This window comes from Talpa europaea (assembly GCF_964194135.1).
Source record: "Talpa europaea genome assembly, chromosome: 9".
NCBI classification, from domain to species: Eukaryota; Metazoa; Chordata; class Mammalia; order Eulipotyphla; family Talpidae; genus Talpa; species Talpa europaea.
This window is the reverse complement of record NC_140076.1, coordinates 15033376-15055903: the sequence shown is the minus strand read 5'-3', so window position 1 is coordinate 15055903 and position 22528 is coordinate 15033376. Positions and strand designations below refer to the sequence as shown.

Genomic DNA, 22528 nt, shown 5'->3' with positions numbered 1-22528 from the left:
CTGAGGCCCTGCGGTCAGAGAGGCCAGAGCTGGTGCCCACAAGTGCCCCTGACCTGTGGGCTCTGTCGCCTCTGCTCTGCCAGGCTGGCTCCACTTCGTGTTTGTGCTGGGTCAGATTCTTTAGCCCTGATGTAAGGGAGAACCTGACTGATGTATGTGGTATTCCCAGTGGGCTGGAAGTTGCCTGGGGCCAGGGTCCTGACTCTTCTATTGTGGCCTTAATCTCCCACTCCCCCACCCTCTCACCCACACACAAAGAAGCCCTTAGAGCTCTGGAACAGGAGAATCAGGCAAAGCAATAGACAAAGACCCACCCTTGGCTGCCCACACACCTGGGGCTACCCTGTTGTCTCTGGGGTGCCCCACTGCCCAGCTTCCCTCCAGTACCAGCCCAAGACAAATCAGACAAGGGGTGTGCACCTTTGGGTGTGCGGGATGTGAACTCAGTGTCAAAGTAGAAGGTGTCATCAGGTTGAGCCACAGCCGGCTTAAAGGGTGGCTTGATCTCACGACGGTACAGCTTCTGCAAGGCGAAGTGGGCACTCTGGTCACCACGACACCCCCAACAGCCCGCAGGAGCAGGTAAGAAGAGCTGGCACTTAGGCAGACCAGGCAGAACCCAACCAAAGCCCTGGAGAGGACTAGCTGTCCCCAACGCCTCTGAGCCCTGGGTAGGCCCGGGGTAGACCAACACTCACATTCCAGTCGATGGTGGAGTAGAAGACGTGCCGTTTGATTTCCTCTGCGCCATCAGGGCCCGAGCCTAGAAGGATGCAGACAGGGTTGGCCCTGGATGCTCCCACACACTCGTCCTGTCTGCCAAGCGGCACCCCCCCCATGTCTGGGCCCAGCAGCTAGAGCAGTCCACTCAGAACGAGGAGGAAGAGGTTGGACTCAGGTGCCCCAAAGCCACCCAGCCATCACCCCAAAGCCTACTGTCCATTCAGCATTTTCCACTTGCTGGAGCCCCTTATGCTCAAGTGCCAGTGTCCTCATGGGAGAAGGTGAGGCCATCTACCAAAGCCACGTGGTCAGGACAGGGGAAGACCTGTTCTGAGACCTGTAAGGTACCCCCTACCCCCAACCTGTGTCTCATCTCTGCTGTCTTATCCCCTTGCCCTTGACACCACGAACAGGCTCTCACTTCACTGGATCCCGGGGACCTGGACTGGACCTTACAAAGCTGGTCACAGTCCCGGTGCCCCTGGGGGCCCAGAGCCAATACATACTGAGCAGGCTCATGTACTAGGCTCATGTGACTTCACCTACTCCACATGCCCTGCGAGCTAGCTGGAAATCCTCACCTCCTGTGTTGCCGGAGGTGAGGCCCACTGTCACTCAGCTCACCGTGCACTCATCCATCCGACAAGTATTCATGGGGGGACCTCTGGGTGCCAGGCCACAGGGACCTGACACGGGGTGGAGACTGGGACCTGAGGCTTGTGACTCCAGAGCTCACGCTCTCTCATGCCAGCAGCCTTGGCAGTGGAGCTGTGTGGGGGCCTCTGTCCTTGTCCCCAGGGGGAGTAGGAATGACTCAGTTCCTGCCTTCCCCCTCCACACACAGGTCACCCCCCTGCCCCAAACACCACACATGGAGCCAGAAATCAGGGTGGCCGGCGGCATTGTCTGCCCACACAAAGGACAACAGCCCCTTTCAGTCCCAGATGTGGCCTCATGGCCTAGGCTGCAGCTGTACCCCACTCCCCGCCCCTGGGCTGGGGCTGCTTACCGAGCCGGTTGGCAGGATTCCGCTTGAACAGGGCCCGCAGGAGGCTCTGGGCTTCCGTGCTCAGAAACTGGGGCATGCCTAGCTTTGCCCTGAAATAGCCCGCGGGTCTCATGAGGGCTGAGCCCCACCCCAGAGGCCCATCTCCCCTCCTCCCTCACCCAGTCTAGCTTCCAGCTCAGTCCAGACAAGTCATCTACTCACTCACCTCCCAAAGACTTCAGGGGTCCCTCCCACAGCCCTGGGGGATGAAAGGGAGCCCTGGAAGGCATAATATATTAATGGAGGCATCTGAGGCAGGTACAGGGTATTACTCTGGCCCCCAAACTGAGATTGTGGACGGAGGGAGGCCCTGAGGTGTCAGGGCAGGGCTGGTGCTTACTTCAGAATCATTGTCATGGTCTCCTTCCGGTCCTTCCCCTGGAAGGGCAGGGAGCCCGTCAGCATCTCAAACTGCAGAGGACAAGGGTCTATTCAGGCTCTGGTCCCTGACTCCCACGCTCCCTGCCTCCTCCTGCTCAGGCCGCTCGGCTCCATTCCCAGGACTTTTGCAGGCCTGCTGGAGGCCCAAGTCCACCTGGAGCAAGACTTGTGCCTGTCCCTCGCCTCTGTCAACAACACCCCTCAGAGCAGCACTAGGGATCAGAGGCTGGGAGAGGCTGGGTCCCTACCTTCCCCCTCAGGTGGAGCCAGCCATGGGGCCCTTCCAAGGAAGGGTCTGAGCTGAGTGGATGGTGAAGTCAGTTCAGCTGCGAGAGGGGAGGAGGGAAGCCCCACTCACTGTACACATGAAACTGAGGCCAAAGGCCTGGCCCTGATACTTTACCCTGGCCTGGGCGCTTACCATCAACACCCCATAGGACCACCAGTCCGCACTGTGGGTATGGCCCTGGCGGTTGACGACTTCAGGGGCCATGTACTCCACCGTCCCGCAGAAGGAATAAGCCTTCTTCTCGTGGTCAATGGCCTCCTTGCTCAGACCGAAATCTGTGGCAGGGAGGGTAAGAGGACACTTCAGGATGCCCTGCCTCGCTCACCACCAACCCCTGCAGCTCCACCCCACCCCCAGCCCAGAGGCCTGAGGGCATCACCTCCAAGAAACTTAAGAACAAGCTGAGGCCCAGGGAGATTAACTTAGTCACCCAAGGCTACAGAGTGGGGAGCTGGGATTCAAACCTAGGCCAGTCCAAGTCTGGGGCCTGGGCTTTTGACCACTTTCAAGGGCCTGGCACAAACTCTCAAGAAGAACAATCTGAGGTACTCAGCCCCAACAGTTAAGAGCCCAACCTGCCCTCCCCTGTGACCAAAGGGACAGGTGTCTCCCACTCACCAGTGAGTTTGATGTGGCCCTCCTCATCCAGAAGGATGCTGTAATAGAGAGGTAGGAGTTAGGGCCCCCCAGCTGTGGCCCCTTGGTGAGTTCTGGTGACACCACGGGGTTGGGCCTGGCCCAAAGAAGGTGCTCTGCCCAGGTCCATCGGATGCCTGAGTGGGTGAGGTGAGGCAGGGCTGGTGCCACATGGGTGCTGCCTGTCCTTTTTGCTAAACCTTAAAACAACTGTGTGTGGCTGGTACTATTATGGCCCTATTTAACAGTGGGGAAACTAAAGCTCAGGGAGGCTGAAGTAACTCCCCCTGGTCACAGAGCTAGTAGGTAGTGGGGAAAAGATCTGAATTTGGATCTAACTCTAAAGTCAGATCTCATCCCACCCCAGTACCTGCCCTGGTTCCCGGGTTACATCTGAGATTATTTAGATGTTAAGGAAAATTCTAGAGAGGGCCATATCGAGGAATGACTTTCAGTGATAGTATTTCAGATATCATATCAAGTTAGCCCACAAGGTAGGCACTGCACCTGTATGGAGGCATAGTGATCAGACAGCCCCACGGCAAGCCTGCTGCCACCCACCCTCCCATTCATGGGACAGTTCAAGAAGGGGCTTTTAGGGGAGTCACGCCCACATCTGTCAGGGTGGCCCTGTCCTAGAAGAGACTCAGGGTCTGCCTCTGTACCCCCTTGGCAGGCTGGAGTGGGGCTGAGGACTTCACTCACTTCTCAGGCTTGAGGTCTCTGTAAATGATGCCCAGGCTGTGCAGGTGGTCCAGGCCTAAAGCCAGCTCAGCCAAGTAAAACTTTACGTCCTCTTCCGTGAACATAACCTGCAACAGGCGGGAGTGGTGTCGCTGGGGCACTGGGCAGTCAGCAGCAACTTCCTGGTCCAGAGGGCCCACCTTGGGGAACAGCCTTAGAGATCCCGTACCAATGCCCTTCTCTTTACAAAGGGATTTAAAATACAAAGTGACTAAAATACAAGTCACTCACTGTGGTATTGTTGGGAAATAGCAAAAAGCTGGAAACAGCTCAAAGCATCAAACAGCAGATAACCAGAATCCACTGCCTCTCCCCAAACAACAATAACAGAATATTACACAGCCATGACCTTCAACAAGGAGGTCTCCAGGTTCTGAGATGGATCCATCTTTAAGATAACCTATCTTGCAAAAAGCAAGGTACAGAACAGTATATATAAAATCCTACTTTTTATGTAAGAAGGTGGGGAGATTAGTTTGTATCTGCAAAATATGGGAAGTTTAGACAAGAAACCAGTACTGGGGGTGGAGGGGGTTGGGGTAGGAGGAAAACTTCTCAATGACTATTTTTCTTTTCAATCATGTAAATGTATGACCTATTCAAAATTGAAATAACATTTTAAAGATTTCTAAAAATTGGTGCTCTTTTAAAATTTGGCTTGTACTACCAAATAGTCCCATTTGTATATCTGACTCAAATCCTTTGCAACATGATGTTAAAGCATCTAGCTTTCTGGGTGGCCCTGGGCTTCTCCCCATCCTCATCGCCCTGCCTAGGGCCGTGCTGGAAGAACGGAGACGTCAAAGCCACCCTCATCTCCTGGAATCAAGCTGGCATCAGACCCAGGACCTGGTCCTCTGTGGCCCATCATGGGGACACACTCAGGGGCTTTGCTAGGGTGTGGGCTGTGACCAGGGTGGGTGTATTTCCTGGGTCAGGACTGCAAGGCTAGCTCCCGTGGTTGAAGGTCCAGGACACACTGAACATGCTCTTCATAGAATGGTAGACCTCACTGTCCCCCCAGTTCCATCCAGGGGCTCCTGGCACTGGGGTGTCAGCTTACCTCTTTAGATAGCCGTGTGAAGAGGTCCCCACCTCGCAGAAAGTCCAGAATAAGATAGAGTTTGCCTTCTGTCTGGAAGGCTGGGGGAAGGGGAAAAGGCCATAATGCAGCCAGTTGGGCCCGAAGCCCTGCCCCGCTGCCCCCAGCAACCCTAACCTGCCAGGTGGGTGGTGGGGCAGCGGCCCCCACCAGGGAGAAGCAAAGGCTGGCAAGGAGTGGGTGCTTAGGGAGGGTCTGTGTCTCACCATAGTGCAGTTTCACCACAAATGGGTGGTTTACATCGGCCAGAATGTCTCTCTCCATCTTGGTCCGCACGCGGTCACGCACTGGCCAGAGGAGAAAGGTGGTCACCCACCCAACACAGACACCCCGGGGCCTGGCTGAGCAGGGCTCTCTGTCCACTTTCTCCTCACCCCTCATGGCAGTGCCCAGGGCTGGACCCTCAGCACACTGCCCATCTTCCTAGCCCTGTCTCCCACAAGCCCCATGGAGGGTCATTCAGTCTTGCCAGCGCGAGCAGCCTGTTCCTCGCCCATGCTCAGCCTTTGCCCCTGGGGCTGCCCTAGGAGGTCGACACCCGCCCACCCTCCATTTGCAGAAACATCCCCAATCCAAAGTGGTGAGGGCAGTGACCCGGGGTGCTCGTCAGAAAGGCAGATTCCTTGGCTCTAAAATTCACTCATGCGTCTGAGCAAGCACTGCCTGCCCCCCACCCTACCCACTTTTATCTTTTTTAAAGAAAAAAAGTCCCTAGGTCATTCTGATCACAGCAGGTTCTCCTTTGACTCATTTCAGGCTCCACCTCCCCTGAGAGTCCTCTCTAACCTGCTAGGTTGAGTTAGGCCACGGACAGGGCTGCGCTTCCTCCTTTAGACACATTTTTCCCTTTATTTAAATTTCTGATTCCCTTCCCAGACCCAGCAGGGGCCAAACTGAAGTTAACAATCCTAGTCCTGCTTCCCAAGTGCACTTCATCTTTCCAAACCACCCCCACACTTTTGCTCAGGCAGGCAATTCCTCCTTGCTGGGGAGCTTTCCTCCACTCATCCTTGAAAGCACCGTTCAAATGGTGACACCCTGTGCTGCCGCAGGCCATGGTCCCTGGGGTCCTGTCACACACTGACTGCTCTACTCTGTGGGTCTGCTCAGCCTCTCCACAAACCCCCATCCCCCAGGCCTTCCCAGCAGGACTGAGTCTTTCTAGCCTCTCTCCATCCCTCCCTGGGCCAACCTACCAGGCCAACCTCAGGGCACTAGTTATGTCACCCCACAGACAGTTCATGGGCCACAGATGCCTCACACCCCCAAGGCTGACACTGCTGACTCCCACCTCACCCCAGCCAGGGCCTGCTCCACCTGGCAGTGGCTGCACTGGTTCCCAAGCTGATCAAAGAGTTGCCCAAAGCCCACCACCAAGCACCTTCACACCCTTGATGAGTACAGAAATTCCAGGCCTGGGCTCATCCTCCTTCAGGACCTCTCTGCCATCCATCCCTGTGGCTGTCTAGTCACCTTCTCCCCCTGTCCAGCTGCCTCCTGGGTTCCCTGCCTCTTCCCTCACGCCATCCTCCCTGAGGTTTCCCTCAGACTCCTCCACATCAGGAAAGTCTGCTGACAGAGCATCCACCCAACCAAGCAGCTGCCTAATACTCAAGGACCCCCAGGACCAACACTGTGCCTACCACCTCCTTCCAGAAATTTACTTTCAACTATGGTTGGCATTTGCTTGGGAGTTGGGTGGGTGGGCTTAATCCTTGGACTGGACCTTGCTGTCACCATCATGCAGGGTTGGGGGTAAGGGGCAGCTCAGAACAGGCCTGTTTCTCTACCTTGAGACCAGGTGCCCCTGGAGATGAGGCTACTGCCTCCACAGACCCCAGACCCTTAAGAGCTGGGCTGACTCCCTCAATCCCATGCCCAGCCTGGGTTCTGTGCGGGGAGGGGCCCCCTACTCACCTTTCAGTGTTGCCTTCTTCAGTACCTTCATGGCATACAGGTGCCCATTGTCAGGCCGGGTGACCTTCCGTACCAGGAAGACCTGGGAAGGCAGCAGGGGAGGGAAAATGGGGAGAAGCTGGGGAGTGCGCTGAGCCTCCTGGCTGTCATCCTTAGTCCCAGGCCAACCTCTAACTTCCCTGAGCCCTGAGTTGACCTTGTGCCATTTCTGTGTGCCAAGCTGACCTCCCCTCCTCCCACAGACCCATCAACCCTTGCCCTCTGATCCTTCAGGTCCCAAGATTGCCCTTCACCCCCACTTGTATGCTGCCTGTCCAGCTGTGGGCTCAGGACTTACTTTGCCAAAGGATCCTTGACCCAGAACCTTGAGGAGCTCAAAATGGGATGGGTCAGCCTTCTCAGAGCCAGCCTTGACGTGGTGCGTGATGGAGATCTCCTTGAGGACACCCTCATCCTAGGGAGGGATAGAGCTGGTGGGCATGGAGGACCCCAACCAGGCCAGCAAGGGGCAAGTCCCCCCACCCAAGTCCACTCCCACCAGACCTCTGCAGACAGGCCCAACAGACAGCTACCCTGACAGGCCAGCCTCCAAGGTCAATACCAAAAGGGCCTCAGAGGTCAGGGATGGTGCTGCTCCCTTTGCTCTTCCTGCTCCTGCCTGGTCAGGCACAGAGGGATGAGCAAGCAGGACAAGGCCGAGCCAAGCCCAGGTTGGGGATGATACCCACAGACCTACCCCAGGCTCCTCTGTGGGGCTCCCCTCCCCCGCTGCAAAGGGTTTAGTTTTGCCACAATAGGAAGTAGAGTCTGTTCTTATTCTGGGGAGATAAAGTTCGGCTTTTGTTTTTCATCAGGATGGATGACGGGATCTTTCTTGCCAGGAGATGGAGCTCAGTCACACAGGGACACAAGAGTCACCGGGGACTCCCCCACCAACCCAGCCAATGCCGGGTCTGGGTGGGTAGGAGCTAAGGTCAGACTCTGAGCCACCCTCCAAAGTTCCCTCATACATGTCTACTAGAAGCTCCTTGCAGGCCCTAGTTGTCGAGAACCCCTCTGTCCTCCCTCCTGTCTGCCTGTCTCGGTGCCCTGGAGCCTGTGACTGAGAAGTGTCTCCTCACTTCCCTGGGAAGCAAGTCTGGGCAGGGTCCAGTCACCCAGCATGGCTGGTCCAGGCTAGCAGAGTCCAGTGCTAGCCTAGGCCAACTGGTTGCCCAGGCACCTGCTTCAAGGGCCACTGCATAGCCAGGACCCAACATCTGGGCACACTCACCGAGTCCTGCCTGGGGCCAGAGCCAAGGCCAGGGGGAGTCAGGGTGGTCTGGCCGATCCTGGGCCTCTGCTTCCTGGGTAGCCAGGGGAGCAGGGCCCAGAGCCGCAGACGGGGCGGCTTTGGATTCTGCTCCATCCGCCCGGCAGGGCCAAGGCACCATGGCAGGAGCAGGCAGCGTCCAGGGCTGCTGCGGAGGTGGCCAGGCCCAAGGCGGATGTGCAGGGTAAGGGAGGGGGCAGGGCCCAGCCCGGGGCCACCAATCACTCAGGGCCTGTGGTTTCCCAGCTTCAGGCCTACACCCTCACCTCTGTTCCCTTCCTCTCTCTCCCCCCCCACAGTTGCCTGAGGGCTGCCCTCAGGCCCTCCCCCAACCCTCCGCAGGCTACAAAGGGAAAGTCCCTTGCCATCCCAGCTGCTGAGGAGTAAATAGGTGCCCGGCAGGGGAGAGGGGAGCCTAACATGTTGAGGCAGATAAAGAAGGACACCCAACATGCTGGGGCAGGCGCCCAACAGGTGAAGACAGATAAAGGGGGACATCCAACAGGCAGAGGCAGGAGGGTGTACAGACCCAACAGGCAGAGACAGCTGAGGACATACACCCAAAAATGGAGGCAGGAGTGGACACAAAGCTAACAGGCAGAGTGGTCAGACTCATACCCAACAGGCAGAGGCAGATGGGGGTTGCATCCAACAGGCAGAAGCAGATGGGGACCCAACAGGCAGAGGCAGATGGGGACACATACTCAACAGGCAGAGACAGAAGGTGACATGAACCCAACAGACACTCAGCGCATGACAAGCACCCGATAGGTGAAGGCAGACATTCGTGACGTGAAGACAGAGGCAGGAGCCCGACAACACAGGCCGGTGGTCAGAAGAAAGCCAGCGTCAGCAAGGCCCCAGGAGGCTGGCAGGTATCCAGGCAGACACACGGGCAGGAAAGGGGGGTCAGGCCTGGACTTGTGGGCAGAATTCTGGGTTCCTGCTGACCTGCCTGAGGCTGGGAAAGAGGTGAGGGGACATTGCCTGTGAAACCTCAGTCCCTGGGAGGGCAGCCCAGTGTCTGCAGCAGACCTGTCTCTGAGGTCTTCCAATATTCTGGGATTTTCTTCCTCTGCAAGGGCCTGAGGGGGCTAGGTTGAGAGGGACATCTCCTGAGTGCAATCTGCGGGCTTTGCCTCTGGTTCAAACGTCTCAAAAGTTGTTATCCCCATTTCGAGAACAGGAAACTGAGGCCAGAGGACAGTGAAAAGAAAACCAGTGGCAAAGCTGACTGGAACCCAAGTCCTTTCCCTGGTTACTGCCTGGCCTGGGTCAGCAAGCCTCAAGTGCAGGAAAGGGTGGGCAAGCAAGTCAGCCAGAGCCATTTCCTGTCCACCCAGCACGCCCCCTCCCTCAGTAGTAGCATCAGTCCGGAGACTTCCCACTCCAAGTTTGACCCTCAGAGACACAGTCCCAACTTCAGGGGACCCTGCCTGACAGGTAAAGGGCTGCATGTAACAGCCACAAAATGCTCAGGCCCCTGAGCACGACCCCTGGGTGGGACAGGCAGAAAGCCAGGCTGCAAGAGGGGCTGGGGTGGGCTGTGGCCACACAGCAATCCTACCCACTACACTCTGAGGTCTGACACTCTGTCTGCCTCTGACAACAAGCAACTCCCTGGAGACAGAAGCAGTCGCCCGGAAACCCCAGGGGACAGAGCCACCCCCAAGCCCAGAGTCCTGCTGACAGACCTGGAGGCAGGCCAGCCCTCTGCTCACCTTTCTGGGACAGGGGGCCAAGTCTCTCTCAACCCTGGGGAGATCTGGCGGGGTCTGCATGGTGGGGCTCACGGTGGTGGCCAGAGGGCCCCGCTACTCCCCTTACTTCTGCTTTTTTTGGGCTTACTGGCCAGAAGGCAGGGTCCCTAACCACCCCCCTTCTCACTTCCCTCTCTGCAGGGAGGAGGGACAGAAGATGGGTCCAGTGATGAGGAGGGGACAGTGTAGACCCCAACATCATGACTCCAGGAGGGTGCCTAGGGATAGAGCCCTCCTTGTCTCCTCTGATCCTCCTCTGGAGACTGGAACACAGACAGAAGTCACAAAGCGATGAGACAGTGGCAGTGTGGACCTCCCAGCACCTGTAAAGACCCCCCTCCGAGAGAATGGGGGGCAGAAGGTAGGGAGGTCACAGTCTCTGGCTGCCCTGGCCCAGAGCACAGACCTCGCTCACTGTCACCTTCTGGGGCTGGGCCCACCCAAAATGGCGGCCCATAGAGCAGGCACCACCAAGCTCAGTTCTGCCCTGAATAAGTCTGCCCGTCCAGGACCCTGAGAGGGTGAGGGGGGCAAGAATCTAGCAAGGCCCTCACTGAGGTCTGAGAGGAGTAGGATCTGGGGCTGGGGTTCCTGACCAGGCCCAACCCCTTTCCACGTGGCCTCAGCTTATCGCTCACACCAGCACACCCACAGGAACTGACACACAGACGAAAACACATAGCCAGTGATCGGAAACCCTGTCCACAGACATCCCCTGTGTGGAAACACACCCCCCATGTGCACACGGACTTCCCCTTCCCGTCCTCACAGGCCTCTTGGAGCAGTGTGGTGATGGCTACAGGGAGTGTGAAAGGTACTCTTTAGTCAGAGGCCTCTTACCATACCCCTACTTCCACAAGCAGGGTCTAGAGGCTGGGGCAGCCCCAGGAATCCTAAAATTCTTAGGTCCAGGGTCAGATCAGTCCCCCAGTCTTTGAGTCCCTCAGGAGAGGAAGACTCTGTGGCAAGCAGGGTACAGGAAGGAAACAGTCTCAGAAGTGCCCTCACTGGAGGGTGTGTGGAGGCCTCCTCTGGCGGCAGGAGGGGGGAGCACAGGCACCAGCCCACATCCCTCAGTCCCTGCCCTATTCCCCTATAGATACTTCCTCTTTTTTTACTTCCTCCCAAAGGCAGCTGGGAGAGAAGCCCTGAGACCCCCACCTACCCAACCAAGACTAATCCCTGGCCCCAGGGTCCCCACCCCCACCCCCACCTCCTTCTACCAGCTGCAACCAAACCCACCTGCCAAATCCCTAACAGACCAGGTTAGCAACTTCCCCTTCTCCAGCGGGCAGCATCTGCAGGTTCCCTCAGGCACTGCCCCCTCTAGTGGAACAGATGTCTCCAGAAAGGTCTCCCAGCATGCCTCTGGGCAGGTGAGGAGGGGTCCACAGTCCTTCGACACCCTGGAGGGGGTCACTAGGCCTGGACAGGCATGAGTGATAACGTTGTGTCTCCTGAACTTCGCGCACAGAACCATCTGTTCCTTCAACCTTGGCTGATGTGGATTCTGCCGGGCCCTGTGCTTCAGCTCCAAGGAAGGAGATATCACCCCATTTTCAGATATGTGGAAAGTGAGAAAATGACTTGCCCAAGGCCACCCAGCTAGAAGAGGAAAGAGCCACTCCATTTGTGTCCAAAGCCTACATTCTTGAGCATTTCATTCTTGCCTTCCCTGCAAGGACTTTGGACATCGCGCATAGCCACCAGCTCCCTGCTGCGCCCCCAATCCAGGAAGCAGGCACGGGAGGCGCACACGTTAAGGCTAGCTCTGGTCTAGACCCCCACCAAATAAGTCCACACTAACTAAACACCACTGTCCCTCCTCAATCATGGATGCCCAGAGAAGGTCATATCTGCCCCGTGGGCTCAAGAAGACCTTCCAGAGAGGGGCCATGCAAATGGACCCTAAAGATGAAAAGGAGTCAGCAGAGAGGAGGCAAAAAAGAGTTCGTGGAGAGCCACCAATGTGAGCAAGAGGCTGAGGCAGGGAAAGATCCAGGGTAGAAAGTTAAGAACCGTCCACTTACTAAGTTGAGTGTTCCCAGGCAAATCTCCTACCTGAGCCTTAGTTTTCTCCTCTGTAAAACTGAGGTTAAAACCAGATACTCCACCCTCAAAAGGTTGTTTCTAGAAGCAAAATGGGCCACAGAGACAAGGGAACATTGTAAACAGAACTTCTCCTTGGATTAGCTGGGAAGACTTACTGTCCAGGGGTCTCCTCTGGGCAGGCAGAAGGGACAGAGCCCAGCCACGGGGGCCCAGGTGCTGGGAGGGTGGGTTGGCCTACCCTGGCCAAGGGCCACTCCCCCAACACCTGAGATGCCCAAGGCTCCCCAAAGTCCAAAGTCACATCCTGCCTGAGCTCCAGCCAGGGGAGCATGAGGGATCCGGAGGGATCAGGGTTTCATAAACAGGAAGAGAGGAGGGGAGGGGGCAGACACTCAGCTCTCAAAATAGACCTGCAGGCGCTTCAAAGGGGTCCAGCTCCGGAGATAGCTGGGGGAGGGGTGCCTGGGGTGCCCAGTCCACCCCAGGAAGGGAGGGAGGGTGAATGAGCCCCAGTGTGCCTAAGGGTCCCAGGTGGCTTGGGGCTGAGAGGGTCCAGGCAGCTCTGGACCAGCTCCCCACGCCATGGCTGCTAAAGCCCACTCCCCCTTCTGCCCGAAATGAGTAAAATAAACATGCATTAAACACCAATCTTGCAGGAGCCTTTGCTTTCTAGGCATCACATTCCCTCATCTGGGTGGCCTTGAGAGGTGGACGCTGTTCTAATGCAAGAAAGAATCTGAGGGCCTTCTCAGTGGCGCAGCGGTTGAGCACTGGGCTGCGAGGCTGCCCGCAGCCTCTGCAGCACCAGTTCGATCCCCGGCCACCGGAGGAGGGTCCCACATGGCGCGCAGACCTCTCCTGCCGCCCGCTGCTCCCCTCAGCAGTGTACTTCGGTCCTTCTGCCTGCTCTGCTCCCCGCTCTGGCTCTGGTGAATCCTCTCACCCTCCCGCGCTTCTGACTGTACCCAGTGCTTGTATAAATAAATAAATAAATTTTAAAAAGAAAGAAAAGAAAGAAAGGAGGGAAAGGAGGGAAAGGAGGGAAAGGAGGGAAAGGAGGGAAAGGAGGGAAAGAAGGAAGGAAAGAAGGAAAGAAGGAAAGAAAGAAGGAAGGAAGGAAGGAAGGAAGGAAGGAAGGAAGGAAGGAAGGAAGGAAGGAAGGAAGGAAGGAAGGAAGGAAGGAAGGAAGGAAGGAAGGAAGGAAGGAAGGAAGGAAAGAAAGAAAGAAAGAAAGAAAGAAAGAAAGAAAGAAAGAAAGAAAGAAAGAAAGAAAGAAAGAAAGAAAGAAAGAAAGAAAGAAAGAAAGAAAGAAAGAAAGAATCTGAGCCTCAGAGGGGCAAAGCACTGGTCCAGGCAAGAAGGCCAAGAAGAAAAAGGGGTTGATTCCAAACCTAGAACAGCTGACTCCCCAGTTCCCCTTCCTGCCCCTTCTCCACCTGGAAGGGCCACTTCCCTCTCTGTTCACAACCTGCCCGCTGAGGCCCAGCCAAATGCCCACTCTGCAGGGGAGAAGGCCTGGTGCCCCAAAGCCCACCCTGACTCTTCTGACCCCCGGAACAGTCAGCGGCGGCCATCCGTCTGTCCCTTCAGCCCTGCGCTCAGATGCCACTGAGAAATGCGGGCACCTGGAAGGTGGTGTATTTCTCTGTCCAACGTGGGACCCGGCGCAGAGTGGCAGTTCTACGTGCCCACAGCTGCATTCTCCCCCATCACGGCACCCACCACACAGCTTTCCTGTTTCCACTCTCTCCCCAAGACTGAGGGTGGGGATGCTTCCTTTATTCTGGGCTCTCCCAGACCCCAGCAGGGTGTACAGAAAGTCTGCTGGAGCCCAGGGCCCGCAGGCAGCTTATCCCACTGCACTCCATGATGCTGTGCTGACCTCAGGCTGTGTACCCTCTGGGGTGCTGAGCCCAGAAGTGGATTCTGGGATTTTGGTGGCATTGCGGGGGTCCTCCTTTTCAGCATTCCATGTTCCCTGGGCTGTGAGGAGTGTGGGTTCTGGGCCAAGCAAAAGCTGCCCCCATTGCCCACTAGCTATGAGACAAATGAGTGTCCTCATTTGTCAGCTGAGGTCGATACCAATCTCTCCCTCCAAGGGGGGCAGTAAGAACCAAATGCCAAGCTCTGATGTGGTGCCAGGTAAGGGTTAAGCCCTTTCTCTTCCTTAGTGTGGCATTGAGGCTCTCCCTCACCACCCATCTCCAGCCCTGTCTCCTTTCTCACCCCAGGACCCTCTACCCGAGAGCAGGAGTCATAGAGTGGGGACCCAATGTTGGTTACCTGCCTGGGTGAGCTCCGGTCCTGTCCCAAGCATCCCCTCCAGTGCTTTAGGTGAGAAACGTAATCATTACCAACTCCCCCAGAGCTGCAAGCTCCCTGGCAGGCCCCCAGAACCTCAGCCCCAAGATCTGAATATCCCAGTTCTTTCGTGGAAGCCTACAGCCCTTCACTGTGTTCCAAGGCAGCCAAGGCAGCTACTTGTGAGAGAAGATTCTCCAGACATGGGCCAAGACACACCGAGGGCCCAGTCCACACCACTGAGCCTGCTGGCCCACGGTTGCCAGGGTAACCAACAGAGGAGGGAACAGGCGTGACCCCCTTATCCAAGGAGGCTGAGTCCAGGTAAACAACAGGACCAGACCTGGGTGTATTTCAAAGGTCGAGTTTATGGCAGCCCTGGCGCCCAGGAGGACCCCAGCCTGGAGGGTGAGGCCCCGGAAGGAAGTGGAGCTGAGCAGTTCACACTGCTGGTGCTGAAGTGCTACATGTCAGGCCGCTACTACCTCATCTGTCCTCACATCACTCCTGTAAGGCCGGCACCATCTCCCTGCCTTTCACATAAGGCAAGACTCAAGTTTGAAAAGCTTCACGTTCGATGGGCAGGGAGAGCCGGGACTTGAACCAGGTCTGCGCCACAGTCAGAGCCCGGCTCTGTCCTGCCCAGGCAGCCTCCAAAGCTCCAGGCAGCAGCTCTGTGACCTAAGGTTCTCAAGAACTGAACTGGGTGTCATCCTTCTCCACCTAGAGATGAGCCAGTCCTGAACCGGGGGAACCAGGATGCACCGAAGCTTGTAACAGTCAGTCAGGCCCTTTCGTCAACGCACAAAACCAGCCATGGGGAGGAAAGGGACCACAGGGAGGAGCCCAGGGGAGGCAGAGAGAGCCCCTCTTCAGGCCCAGTCCTGCAGAGGAGAGCAGCATGGCCGACCTGAGCTCTCCCTCACTCCTTCAGCCTCTCTTCACACCGGCCTACAGGAGCAGATAGGCCAGCAGCACGGTCTGGCGTGGGAGACCGGCAACCACAGTTCCAGCCTGGATTTTGCTCCTGACCCTTTGTGGGCCACAGTGCCCTCACCTGATAAACAGGAAGGTTGGAGGAAGCGATCTCTATGCATAGGATTGCCTTGAGGATGACAGGGGACCAGGGCAGGAAGGCTGAGCTGGGCAAAAGGCCAAGAGGCCAGGGCCTTTACACTCAGACCTCCTTCTTCCTTCATGGCCACGCAAATTGTCCCGCCCCATTCTCAGCTCAAGAAGGCAGTCCTGGGTCTCACCTTGGATGGCTGAAGTCCAGCTTCTTCGCCCGAGGCCTGTCCATTCTGGAAAAGAAAAGGTAGATTGGGGAACATTGTCAGAACTTACCAGTGTGGGACAAAGCAAAGCCAGACCCTGAGGGAACCCTTCCCAGCCCTCACCCCCCAGCCGTGGTTGCCCCCAACAACTTGGGGGCCATGGAGGTGGGAGTTCTGGGTGAGTCCCCTCAACTTTCACTTTCCAGTGAAGGGACAAATATGGAGCCTCCTGCATAGCCCCTCAAAACCCCAGCAGAGCATTTCCTGACCCTCCCTCTCTCCTGCTCTGTCCGGCAAACAGCATCTCCCAGGAAGAAGAAAAGGACTAGAGGCAAACTGTGACTCTGAGCCAACTGACCAACAAGAGGCCTGTTTCCCAATGGGCAACACGGGGGTCATCACACCCACCTCCCAGAGTTGCTGTGAGGATGGAAGGAGACCAAGCCTGGGCAAGTGTCCAGCCCAGACATGGCGGAGGCCCTGCCCTGGCGCTCCCTCACCCTTGCCAGGCAGAATCACCACCATGCCCCTTCACTGTGCCGCCTGTCACACTACAGGGACTATCTACACACAGGCCTGTCCTTCCTGAGAGGGCAGAGGCCAGGGCTTGGTGCTAACCGCTGTTTTCTCCCGCGCCCCTGCCACATGCCAGGCATGGGCTCAGTGACTCACATCTGTGGCACCATTAAATCCTTAGGACCTGGGTGGGGGGCAACCAGTCCCCATTTGTCAGAGGGAGAGACTGAGGGGGCCTGGTGATGGCACCTAAGGTCATACAACTGATCAGTGGGATTCAAAATCTGGCCTCTGACGAGCAGGAGCTCTCTGAAAAGGCCAGCTGAAGAGCTGCCCCCACCACAGCCGAGGAGTTACATGCGGGGGAGGGGCCGGGAGCCCACCTCTGGGCACTGCTGCCTCTTCCAGCTCAAGACTGCGCCTCAGATGGGCACTGTTCAAACGCACCCCTTTCCTGAGCGGCCTACTCCGTCTGGGCTTTGGGAAGCTGGAAGGAGCTGGACCCACCCGGCTGCTGGTGTGTGGGGCAGCAGACGGTCCCTGACAGCCACGCAAGCCCAGCCTAGATGGCTCAGGGCTCTGGAGCCAGGGGCTGGGTCCATGGGACAGCTGTGCCATTGCTTGCAGCAGCAGGCACAGCTGTGCTCTACCCATTACATAATCTCCCTGCCCGAGCAGGCACCCCCCTCGCCCCCGCACCCCCAGGACACCCTGCACCCAGGCCCCTCCAACATCCCGAATCCTCCCCAGGAGCCAGTGTCCTGCAGTCCCCTCACCACACACACAGCTACTCAATCATCTCCCAGCAGCCTGGGGAAAGGCTGCCATATTAGGGCCAGGTTGGGGGGGGAGATGCAATGCAATTGTAGATTTGAGTTCTGCCTCACCCAGCGTTCTAGACTCTTGCTCTTATTCCCACAGGTGACAACAGCCTACACGACCGCCCCCTGCCGAAGCCAGCCCACGAGAAGCCTCACCCCTCCTAAACCCAACTGTGATCCTTGCTCTTGAGTGACCCACTGTCTCCTCCACTCGCCCCGCAGCGAGAACCTTCCATGCCCAAGCCCCAAGCACTGCCATGGCTTTAGATAAAAGTCAGGGCCTCCCCGGTGGCGCAGCGGTTGAGCGCTGGGTTGCGAAGCTGCCTGCGGCCTCTGTGGCGCCGGTTCGATCCCCGGCTGCTCCCCGGCCACCGGAGGAGGATCCCACATGGTGCGCAGACCTCTCCTGCCACCCGCTGCTCCCCTCAGCAGTGTACTTCGGTCCTTCTGCCTGCTCTGCTCCCCGCTCTGGATCTGGTGAATTCTCTCACCCTCCCGCGCTTCTGACTGTACCCAGTGCATGTATAAACAAAACAAACAAATAAAATAAATAAATAAATAAATAAAACATGCCTCTATAAAAAAAAAAAAAAAAAAAACTAGATAAAAGTCACCCCCTGGTGACACAATGGGGTTGAGTCTCAGCACTATGAAGCCATCAGTAGCCACTGTAGCACAAGTTCAATCCCCAGCCAGGGAGCTACCCACATGGCGCAGCAGACCTCTCCTGCCTTGCCCGCTGCTCCCCTCAGCAGTGTATTTCAGTAGATCTGCCTGTTCTGTTCCCCACTCTGTCTCTGGTGAACCCTCTCACCCCCCCCCCCACATCTCTGGCCTGTACCCCAGCTCTTGCATGCATAAATAAATAAATCTTTTTTAAAAAAGTTTAAGAGAAGTTGCGCTCCCCTGCTGGAACCTCCAAGACAAGAATGTGGGTTCTGGAAGCTGACCTCACAGGTTCCCATTCTGGCTTCTACCACCTGAATGACCCTGAGAAGGTGACTTCATTTCTTAGGGTCCCAGTTTCCTCATCTGTGAAGTGGGATAAAAGTAACGTACCTCATCAGGTGGTTGCAAGAAGCAAATAAAACGGTGCCTATAAAGACATTCACCTGAGACGTAACTGATCCACAACCAACGAGGCCCTATCTGGAGCTAACCTGAGCAACCTGAGCCCCTGAACAGCGTCACGTCGTCCTTCTACTAAGAAAATCCTTCCAGTTGCTGACAAACTCCTGGTCTTCTTGCACGACTCCATTCCAATGTCACCTCCTTTGTCCAAACAGCCTCAAGGTCTTTCCTCCCTCTTCTGCCTCCCACAGTGCCCAGCAACCTGCAGGCTGACTCTGGAAGGAGACACGCTTGTCCACACCCTCTCCTTGGGACCCAGCTCACAGTGTAACACGGTTATGAAGTGAAAGCCAACTCAGCAGAGAGCAAGGAGGCCAGAGCAGGTTCTTTAACATTCATTTTCAGACAAGGCTCAGAAAATTAAGGGACTCACCTGAGGTCCCTCAGACTAGCAGGTGACAGACATGGGGCCAGAACACAAGTTACAAGGCTTCAGGTTAAATCCCTGCTGAGGGAGGGGATGAGGAGGTGCATGTACCCAGAGGTATGGGTTTACTGAGCAGAGGTCTGGATGATTCACGGGACCCCACGGTCCCCGTTTGACTGCCTCAAGTCTGGGTGCCAACCTCACAGAAACCCAAGTCTGCAAAAGCTGAAGCACAAAGTCTCCAGTGAGGAGTGGGCAGCCCTGAGCAAAGGCCTGGGAGTACACAGATGGCCACAAGTGACCTCCCCCAGAGTTTGGGTCTGGGAAGGCAGTGCTCATCCGCCCCCGGTGCCTGGCTGCTGCATGGATGACAGAAAGAACACAGCTCTGTAGCCATGAGACATGGCTGCTCAGCCAGGCTCCCAGACACCCACTCCGACCTTGGGTTCGTCACCTCACTTCTCTGGACCCAGTTTTCTCATCGGTACCATGCAGGCAGGTCTGTCTTATTCACAGTTACACCCTGTTTCTTGGAATAGTACTTGTCCCATAAGTGCTCAATAAATATTTACTGAGTGAATGAATGAATGAATGATTAACTGCAGGACACTGAATGAAGGACTCAACTCAATCTGTCTAAAAAGTCTGGCACAGAAGGGGTCCTTTGTGTTAAGAGCACAGAGACCTGCTCTCCTTCTTTCCTCAAGCTCTCCTCACGGGGCAGCTGCTCAGGGGCACCAGGCCTCTGCCCCTCCCCAAAGGTCAGAAATGGTCCTAACAGGAGACCTGACTTCCCACACAAGCAGCTCGTCTTGGGAAGGGCAGCAGATGGACAAAGCCAGCACAGGCCCCACAGGCAGGAAGCAGCCCCAGGAGCTGGGTTCAGAGCCCAGCACTGGCAATCATCACACTGCTGGAGGCTGGGGGCCAGGTGCCAGGGCCGGCTGGCACCACCAGCCCTCGGGAAAGGCTGGACAGGGGCCCCGTGGGACGAGGAGAGTGTGCCAACATCCGGAGCCTCTCTTGGAGCACCTTGCACCTGAGCCAGTTTGCTCCCAGCCCTTACCCCTTCTGCAGCCTCCCCCCATGTGGCGGAAGACAGCACAGTGAGAGGTCTGGGTTCCAATCCTGGCTTTCACATTAAACTCACAGGCCGGCACCCTCTGAGTTCAGTTGTCCCATCTGAAAATGGGGGTACTAATCCCTAAGTTGAGAGGTTGTTTTAAGAATTATTTTAATAGGTGACATAGGTGAAACCGGGTGGTGGCACAGAACAAAGCTCTGTACACAGTAGGGCTAGGCCTGGGGACAAGGCAGTGCTCCAGCAGTGCCAGGAGGAAGGCTCAGCAGAGTCCTCACCCTCACTTTCAATGGTTTTACTCCACCTGGGCCACACCCTGGGCCAAGCCCTGCCTCCCAGCAGCCCATTTTCAGAAGCCTCATGGGGAGGGCACGGCAGTCCAGATCCCAGGCCTCTGCCAAAGGCCCCACCAGTCCCTTGCGTGCCTCCTTCCCAGTCAGGAGCCAGCAGCAGCGCCTATACCTGCAGGTCAGGTCGCTGTATCGCTTACATGTCACCTGGGCTAAGAACAGCGAGGCCCTGTTCTCCAGTGAGAGCAGCCCAACCTGCCTGCCCCATGGTTCCTGTTACCCAAACAATAACACCCAGTCACCTGGCACCTCCGAGGGGTGGGGGTGGGGGATGGGCAGCATGTGCCCAGGGTTTTGAACTCTTACGGCCCCAGGAAGCAGAGATTGAAAGCCAGCCCTGGCCACTATAGAAACAGAGGTCTAAAGAGGCTAAGGACTAACTGAGGGTCGCACAAGGTTTCTGGGGTGAAGCTCATGGAGAAATCACAGTCCCCCTTAATGCTGGAAAATAAGCCAGTTTTCTCCTTTCAGTTCCGGTGCAGTAGTGTTCAAAACTGAGCTGAGTTTCCCATTTAAACCTGGCCCTTTGGTTAAGCTAGTCCCTACCCCCAGGACACCCCAAAGGGAAGCAGGAAGAAGTAGTGCCCTGCCCTGGACTGTGCATTGAGCCCTCCCTATTAATATAACCCAAGGTGAGTCCTTCGGTTAGGTCCCTCCCTGGCCTCTCCCAGTCAACCTTCCTCCAGGGAGGCCTAAGTGGCAGAGGCGTGCCAGGCAAAGGAAATCACCTCTGAGCCACCCCCACCCCCACCTCTGGCCCTTGTGCCCCAGTCCTAAGGGGGAAGGGGAGACAGGGGCTGCAGAGGGCAGTGTTCCTCACCTCGGAGGGTGAGTCAGCGAGAGAACCTCCTCCGAAGGCGAAGCTAGCAGGGCCCGTAAAAACCCCATGGCAAGGATCCCAGAGCAATTTACTCCAAATTGCGCCTTCAGGTTGGTTACCTAATCCTGCCGCGCCCACCCTCCAATAGCCAGTGTTGCCATGACCGTCCCTTTAAAGGGGCAGCACACCCCAGGTGCTGGGGACCCGAGGTCCTCCCTCTGATCTCGGCCTATGGCCCAGAGAGGCAGGGCTCTTCATGGCTGCCCCTGGCAGGAGAAGGCAGAGGAGGAGACCTAGGCAGGAGAAAACCACCCTGGTGCCCAGGCTCACTGAGGGCTCCATTACCCTCCCTGCACAGAGCCCCTCCCCCTGGAAAGGGAGTACCACCTGCCTCCTTCCCAGCAAGAAGCTACGGGGAAAGTTTGGGACCTGCCCATCCACGGGCTTGACCTTGACCCTGAGGATCAAAGTGCACAGGAAGAGCTGGCCTACTGCGCGCTGGGACCCGCCGGGGGCGGAGAGGAGCTGCTCTAGGGAGAAGCTTGGCTGGCAGAGGCCAAACTCCTCAGGGGCCCAGCCCATCCTTTGGGAGTGGGGACAAGAAGGGAGGCAGAAACCAAGGTCCTCCCCCCTTTCCACACCCCTAATAATAATCTTCACAGTCTGAGGGGCTTTCCCCCCACTCTTTCCACAGCCTAGGAGGAGGGGACACAGGTTTCTGGCACTAGCCTTGGGGCAAAGAAAATCAAGCGTTATGGCCCCAGACAGGCAGTGTCACCCCATGTTCCACAACCGCCAAGAGGGTCAATCCTCCCGGGGTGGACAGCGGGGAAGCGGGGAGCTTTCGGAGTAGGGCCCTGGGGGGGGTCAAGAAGTGGGGGCCCGGGACCCGTCCTGCCTCTTGCAGCAGGCATCTAGCCCCGGCCCTGCCTGTCCGGCCGATGGCGACGCTCCGACAGCTCCCGGCACAGTCCTGTGCGCTTGGACAAAAGGGGTCCTCTCTCGGCGCCCCGCGGGACCCCGCTCCCGGCTGGGGGCTCCTGGGGCCGGCAGGCTGTCCCCGGCGCACGCACTCGGGGCGCGGGGGGTGCTGCCCGAGAGGGCACGAGATCGGGGGGCACCCGCGCCCTCGAGGGCGCCGCCGGGCTGCCGCGGGGCCCGCCCCGGGGGCCAGGACGGTCCAGGGCCGGCGCCGCTCCCGCCCGCCGCTCACCTCCGGGTCCAGCGGCACCAGCTCCATGAGCGGCCAGGGCTCCTTGAGCTGGGCGAGCGGCATCGCGCCGCCGCCGGGCCTCCCGCGCTCCTCCCGCGGCCCGGGTCGCGCCGCCTCCCGGGTCCCGGGGTCCCGGCTCCGCGCGCCCGCGCCCCACGCCCCCCGGAGACCCTCGCGCTCCGGCTGGGCCGCCCGCGCCGCCGCCGCCGGGGCACTCGCACTTCGGCTCGCTCCGTCACCCGGCGCCGCCGCGCCCATTGGCTACCTGGGCGAGGGGCGGGCCCGCCGAAGCCCCGCCCGCCCGCCGAAGCCCCGCCCCGCCCCGCCCCGCCCCCGGCGCGCGGCGTTCCCGGCGCGGACCCCCGACCCCGCGCAGCGCGGGCGCTGGCCCCGCCCCCACCCGGAGCCCCTGGCTGCCCTTCGGCCCGCCCAGAAGAGGCCCTCCTGCTCCTGCCTCCCAAACCTGGCTCCCCTCCCCCGCCCCTCGCCCCCGCGCCGCTGTACCCCTTAAGCTTGTTTGGAATCGCTGCCCAGTTGCGCCTTCTCCATCAAGTAGGAGGGAAGCCCCAGTTCTCTCGACCCAGCGCCCTCCCACCCCACAACATGCCCCCACACTGAACGTCCCGGGTCTGACCTGATTGAGACTTGAATGGAGCCTGGGCCCACTCCCCTCCGGCCCTCACCTCTTGA

The 22528-nt window shown here is 57.8% G+C and overlaps 1 protein-coding gene across 4 annotated transcripts in view; it reads right to left on the bottom strand.

Annotated features, from left to right (window-relative positions):
- Positions 1 to 21901, bottom strand: part of RPS6KA1 (ribosomal protein S6 kinase A1) — a gene marked incomplete at its 5' end in the record, with an annotated part of 32668 nt that extends 10767 nt beyond the window's left edge. The window contains 13 exons of one of the 4 annotated variants that reach the window (XM_084241526.1): positions 421 to 523; positions 699 to 763; positions 1733 to 1821; positions 2112 to 2182; positions 2574 to 2716; positions 3060 to 3097; positions 3783 to 3889; positions 4885 to 4964; positions 5130 to 5210; positions 6841 to 6922; positions 7178 to 7294; positions 15522 to 15566; positions 21839 to 21901. In XM_084241526.1, the coding sequence (XP_084097652.1) occupies positions 421 to 523; positions 699 to 763; positions 1733 to 1821; positions 2112 to 2182; positions 2574 to 2716; positions 3060 to 3097; positions 3783 to 3889; positions 4885 to 4964; positions 5130 to 5210; positions 6841 to 6922; positions 7178 to 7294; positions 15522 to 15566; positions 21839 to 21901 (1084 nt within the window). Of the gene's footprint in view, positions 1 to 420; positions 524 to 698; positions 764 to 1732; positions 1822 to 2111; positions 2183 to 2573; positions 2717 to 3059; positions 3098 to 3782; positions 3890 to 4884; positions 4965 to 5129; positions 5211 to 6840; positions 6923 to 7177; positions 7295 to 8113; positions 8249 to 9873; positions 9934 to 15521; positions 15567 to 21838 lie in introns of those variants that run through there. The other 3 variants (XM_084241527.1, XM_084241528.1, XM_084241525.1) reach the window with 3 other exon arrangements.
- Between the last annotated feature and the right edge of the window lie 627 nt (positions 21902 to 22528).